The 6,000-nt window shown below is 31.2% G+C and overlaps 2 protein-coding genes across 2 annotated transcripts; one reads left to right on the top strand and one right to left on the bottom strand.

Moving 5' to 3' along the window:
• Window positions 1-1,568: 1,568 nt before the first annotated feature.
• LOC115456257 (TP53-regulated inhibitor of apoptosis 1-B-like) lies at window positions 1,569-2,747 on the bottom strand. Its single transcript, XM_030185249.2, has 2 exons — window positions 2,340-2,747; window positions 1,569-1,900 (listed from the first exon to the last, which is right to left on the bottom strand). Exons 1-2 carry the CDS (start codon window positions 2,484-2,486, stop codon window positions 1,799-1,801), a joined length of 249 nt encoding a protein of 82 aa, XP_030041109.1. The 5' UTR covers window positions 2,487-2,747; the 3' UTR covers window positions 1,569-1,798.
• Window positions 2,748-3,179: 432 nt separating this feature from the next.
• LOC119193743 (ESF1 homolog) lies at window positions 3,180-5,950 on the top strand (the record flags this gene model as incomplete). Its single annotated transcript, XM_037447367.1, has 9 exons — window positions 3,180-3,532; window positions 3,615-3,622; window positions 3,731-3,854; window positions 4,134-4,236; window positions 4,468-4,582; window positions 4,763-4,953; window positions 5,183-5,390; window positions 5,464-5,658; window positions 5,747-5,950. Coding segments are annotated over exons 1-9 (1,501 nt in total), but the record flags the coding sequence as incomplete, so codon positions are not given.
• Window positions 5,951-6,000: the final 50 nt, after the last annotated feature.

Here is a 6,000-nt window from a genome sequence, read left to right as displayed (position 1 = left end):
TTGAAATAACGTATTTTGCATTTTGTATTTAAATACTTTTATTTAAAACTATTTTGTATTTCTACTTTAAATAGTAAAGTAACAATGCATTTGTATTTTGTATTTAAATACTTTTACTAAACTATTTTTTACATCTCTGAGTAATTGTAATCTCTATTGAGAAGGAATGGATACTATGAATTGGAGTGTACATACTAATGTTGTCATTGATCATATGAAATGGTTGACCAAAGCTCTAATTTTTTTTTCTGTGCAGCCTCTATTATATGTATTATCACTTATTATTTTAATACTATGCATGGAGTATGTAGTCCTGCACCAATGTTTGGCTAAGTAACACAAGAGTGTGATACAGTCTTAGATAGGTTATTCAAACACTTGTTATAGTGCATTATCCACACATAAAAAAAATTAGTGGGCCATAATCAAAGTGTAAAATGCAACAGTATAATATTATATTGTCAACAAAATATTCCTCAATGCGGCTCTCCATGCCTTATAATATAATCCTGATCTAGGTAAAGTTTACATTACAAGCTTTAAAAATTGAACACTTAACCATAAAATATAATGATAACCACTTCATAATGCTTGTATAAAATAAACAAACTTATTTTGTTATTTATTTTCAGGTAGGTTTACAAAAGGCGTATATGCAATATCAGTGTCAGGCAGATTACCAGCTGGAGTTATACGTGAAATGAAGAGCCGTGGATATGTATATAGATCAAGGGACACCAGCCAAAAATAAATATTTTATCATAACTAACTATAAATAAAAATCTGACTGTTATTTTATAAAGTATATATTAATTGAATTAGTATTCTTATTTACTATGTTGTTTGTTGGATGCAGTACAAATAACAAAAAAAATGGGATTAAAGGTAGAGTACTTCCACTGAAAGCGACTATAGCCTAGTTGGGTGTGGAACGGACTGCCAAGACGAATATCTGTAGGTTAAAATCCCAAGGGCACACACCGCTAACTTTTCTAAAAAACCATGTGTATAATATTTGTGAATTTACCATGCGCTTTAACGGTGAAGGAAAACATTGTGAGGAAACCTGCACATCTGAGAAGTTCTCCACAGGAATTTTCGAAGGTGTGTGAAGTCTACCAATCCGCACTAGGCAGCGTGGTGGACTAAGGCCTAATCCCTCTCAGTAGTAGAGGCCCGTGCTCAGAGGTGGACAAGTATATAATACAGGGCTGATATTATTATTATTACTTCCACTAAGTTTCCTGTGGTCCCATGTACCATTATAGCATGGGTTTTGCCAACACATGTGGAAGCTAATTCAATAAACTGAGGTTATACTAACACAAAAAGTATGTATAAGAGGGTGTAAAAATCTTTTCTGAGGACATTGCTTCACTATGACTTATGGTTTTTGAGTAAATATATAAAAGTCTTTTTATTATGTACTTGTTACTTCCTTTTTAAAACAGCCCAGTTTTCCATAACTAATAATAAGTTGGGAACAATTTTTCTATTCCTACTATCATAAGATTAAACACAAATTTGTCTGAAACTGTAAGTTTAAAAATAAATGAGACACAAAAAAGTTACAACAAAATTGCCAGGTACTATTTATTGCAACAGAAATATATGGTGAAATCCTAATGATTTCATAAGGTTATATTTAATATTTACATTCATCTATATCCTTGCACTGTTTCATGCCATTGTTGTCTCTTCTAAACTCTAATATCTTGTCCTGTTTAACAAAACTATTTCCATGCATGATTTGCCAGCATGTCACTGGGTTGAACAAGCACATAAAGTTTGAACTCTGTCAACTGGTGCCTTCTTGTGGTGGTGCTTTGAATTCATTTTCGGTGCCCAGTATATCCTTATCAATCTCTTTGAAGTCTATATTTTGTTGTTTCATTGCATTCTGAAATAAATTATAAAAATATACCACAAACAGAAAAACATTAGAGATCTCTGAATAATATTTTTTTTAGTACTATATATTAGGTATAGTACAATACAACATTATCTGCTTGAATATGTTTGGGTAAAAGTTACTTTGTTCACATTTTAAAAGAATTCTATAAAAGATGTATTATTATTAAAATTCTTCTATTATATCTAACTTTGTCTAGCTATACAAGCACAATTTACAGAAATGTCCAACAAACATTGCAGAAACTAATTAGCTTTCAGAAGGTGCAACAATTTTATCATTGAACATTTGAATACCAATTCATACCATGTGGGTTATACCTGTTACTAGTTTCTTTTTTCTGACACAAAATAATTTAAATATGACCTCTCTCTGTGTACACAGAGAATTTCTTTGCCAAAATGATTAGTATGGAATCAATAGGTACCTTAACACATTCTTGATAAATTCGGAAGATACTAGAGCACATAGAATCATCATGGTCACCCTTTAAGAATTTCTCAGAAAACCAAGTGTTAAAGCAGTCATCATATTTTTTCTTCAAATCAGTGCATTCTTCTCCAATGCTGTTCATTTTTTTATATTTAGGTGCTATTCCGGTATCACGCAAATATGGGACTTTTATTACATTTAGAATACAAACTGCATCTTCGTGCAAACTTTAATATTAAGTAATTTATATTACGGAGTTCCAATTTTCATGTACCGGCTGTTATTATGATAAGATAAAATCGATTAGTTATCAAAAATGAAAAAGATAACCTTTTCCAAACTTATCAATTCAATACAATTTTTAGATTGTGGCCAAAGAGATTATGGCTATCCTCTTTAAAATGACAGATTCAATGACAATAGTCTTTTATTTCATTTAGTCGCCGTCGAGCTAAGGAATATCGATTATCCGTATATCTAAAATAATATATTTTTTGTAGTTACGAATTAAAACTTGATTATTTTTTGCCAATAGGTACACAACTTTATTATATTCCAATATATATTTGAGAGTATTATACGTTTAAAAAAATTTCTTTTTAAATAATTTAGAGAAGGGAAATTATAAAGAAAAATACCAAACTAGCTCCAATCTGTGTAAATATAGATTCCTTTGCAATTTTTTTTTAAACTTGAAAGAAATTATAAAAGTTTTGAGGTTATGTTTGTTCTGATGTTTATGCAGTCGTGTTGAACTTTAAAGAATATTGTTCTTTCTTTTTAAGTATCTATATAAAGTTTATTATATATCAGATAAATAATTAAATAATGTACCATGAGTGATATATTAAAAGATACTCGTTTCGCAAAATATCTCAACGACCCGCGCTACAAACAAATACCCAAACATGAACGGAAAGTTAAAATCGATAAAAGGTTTCAGTCTATGTTTAATGACTCGAAGTTTAAAGTTAAATACACGGTTGACAAACGAGGCCGACCAGTGAACGAAACGTCAACAGAAAATTTACGAAAATATTATGAACTGGACGAATCCGAAGATGACAGTGATGCTGAGGAACAGATTCAAGAAGATGAAGAAGAGTCAGAGGAAACACCTGGTCGATTCGTAAAGAGGCCGAAAGATGAAGAAGACGAAAAACTAGATAATAAGTCGGAGGCCGTTAAGTTCGAGAATGATAAATTAGAGCGGGAAAATTGGATGAAAAACTAAATCTAGATTGTATGACTTAGACATTGATTATGCTAGAGGTGAAGGTAAGTGTATTATAGCTAAGATTTTTTGTGGTTTAATAGGGCAAAACAATAATTTATTACATACTTTATTTCCTACTATAATTGAATATTAATTTACAAAATTTTAAGGTTTGTTGCAAACGGACAGCTCATCAGATGAGGAAACCACTGAGGAGGAGGAAGACAGTGAACTTGAACATGAGTGGGGAGAGTTAGATGCCGATGCAGACACTACTGATGAGTCAACACGAAGGTATCATTGCATTTAGCTGTACTTAGTAACCTGAACAATGTAACACATTTTATAAATAAATATAATATTAAATATCTGACTGGAATGATTCTACTTGAGAAAACGTTACCCTAATTTAATTTATAAGCTTTCCCTTTTTTTGTAACCGTTAATTGTTTTTTGGAGCAATTAAAGATTTTGCGGATAATAAGAACTGGCCATACTTAAAAATTTTGTAAAATTTATTGATGTGCCTATTTTGGGTACTAGTTCAAATTAAAAGCTCTGTCAAATTTTTAGGATTGCTATCTGTAATATGGATTGGGACAACATTAAAGCATCAGATGTAATGGTTTTATTGAACTCTTTTGTTCCACCTGGTGGTGTCATACACAAAATTACTGTAAGTGTTTTAGATTCTAATATTTTATTCTAAATAAATTGTTATATACTAAACATATTGCGCATTACAGGGAAATTGTTACTTATTTTGTGGTAGTACAGCATATGAGTGAAAGGATTGTATACTATGACCAATATTCACCATTTGTCATCTCTAAATTATACATATTGTTTTACAAAAAAAGTTTAAATATAGTCATATAAATATATAATGTTTTTAATGTTATTTTAGATTTATCCATCAGAGTATGGTTTGAAGAGAATGCAAGAGGAAGAAGTCCGTGGCCCCATTGAACTGACTGAAGAGAAAGTTGATGATTTAGATGATAATGGTGGAAATGAAGAAGGTAATTGAGACATTAATTATTTATTAGAAAATAAATACCCATGGCCATAAGTCAATATGTAACTATTATAAAAGCTATAATTGGACTCTAATGAATGAATATTGTCATATTATTTTGGTAAAGAATCAATTCAGTATATAAGAATATAATTAGTAAATTAAAAATTATAATTCCATTTAGGTTCTGCATACCACATGGAGAAACTGCGTCGGTATCAGTTAAACAGATTGAAATACTACTATGCTGTTGTGGAGTGTGATTCTGTGGCGACTGCTGATAAGTTATACACTGAATGTGATGGAATGGAATACGAGAGCAGCGCTACAAGGCTAGACATGAGATTTATACCTGATGATGTCACTTTTGACCAGGTATAGTAGAAATTTTGGCAAACATCAACTTTAATTATTAGTGAAAGTATTCAATGTAACATTGTTAATCATAAATTAATATATAATACATGAGAGTCAACATGAGTCGAGATTAGAATGGTGTACTTACCACCATATGACTCCTCTTGACAAGTGTCAACCACCCACAAAAGAATTGTGGGTGCAATTCTTGCACTGCCTATAAGGCATGATCACATCTTTGTTCTAGGCGCCTCGTGAAGAATGTACGAAACTTCCGGATTTGACAAAGTACAGACCACGATTGTTCACTACAACCGCGCTACAGCAAGCTAAAGTAGAATTGACGTGGGATGCCACTAATCCCAACCGCGCTGAAGTTATTAAAAGTGCTCTTGATGGAAAAATTGACGATCTTGATCTTAAAGACTATTTAGCCTCAAGCAGTGAAAGTGAAGGTATCAAATATTTCATTATCTTTAAAATGTGGTTAATTATTCATTTCTTACACAATTATTTGTTTGTTTGCAGAAGAAAATAATTCAGCAGATGAAGGTACTCAACAGGAAAATGACGAGGATCCTATACAGAAATATAAAAAAATATTACAAGACATTGAAACAAAAGAAGATAAGAAAAGCAATAAAGATATGGAAATGGAAATAACTTGGGGCCTTGGTGTTAAAGATAAAGCAGAAGAGTTGGTCAAAAAGAAACTTACTGAAGGTTTGTTATTGTTACTCTTGCAAATAATTCACAATAAACTTCTCCCACTACATAACTATATTAATTACAATCATACGTATTATTTTAGATAACACAGAATTAACTCCATTTGAAAAGTTGTTGAAGAAACGAAAAGAGAAAAAGAAGCAGAAAAAAATGAATAAATTGAAACAAGAGCAAGGCAAGTCTGATGAATCGGAAGGAAATATGTCAGATGATGATATACCCTCAGACATTGACATGAATGATCCTTACTTTGCTGAAGAATTTAATAAACCTGAATTCAAGAAAGGTAAATCAAAAGGCTATATAGATAACGACATTGCCAACGAAAACATAGAT

Source organism: Manduca sexta, unplaced genomic scaffold (genome assembly GCF_014839805.1).
Source record: "Manduca sexta isolate Smith_Timp_Sample1 unplaced genomic scaffold, JHU_Msex_v1.0 HiC_scaffold_987, whole genome shotgun sequence".
NCBI classification, from domain to species: Eukaryota; Metazoa; Arthropoda; class Insecta; order Lepidoptera; family Sphingidae; genus Manduca; species Manduca sexta.
Note: the sequence above shows the minus strand (reverse complement) of the source record. Positions and strands in the feature narration are given on the sequence as shown.

What these genes read in the sequence shown, in the direction of transcription:
- LOC115456257 (XM_030185249.2), bottom strand. Translation starts at nt 2,486, where the DNA reads ATGAACAGCATTGGAGAAGAATGCACTGATTTGAAGAAAAAATATGAT. An exon ending in TTTATCAAGAATGTGTTAAG is followed by an intron (nt 1,901 to 2,339) that starts GTACCTATTGAT and finishes AATTTATTTCAG; the next exon opens with AATGCAATGAAACAACAAAA.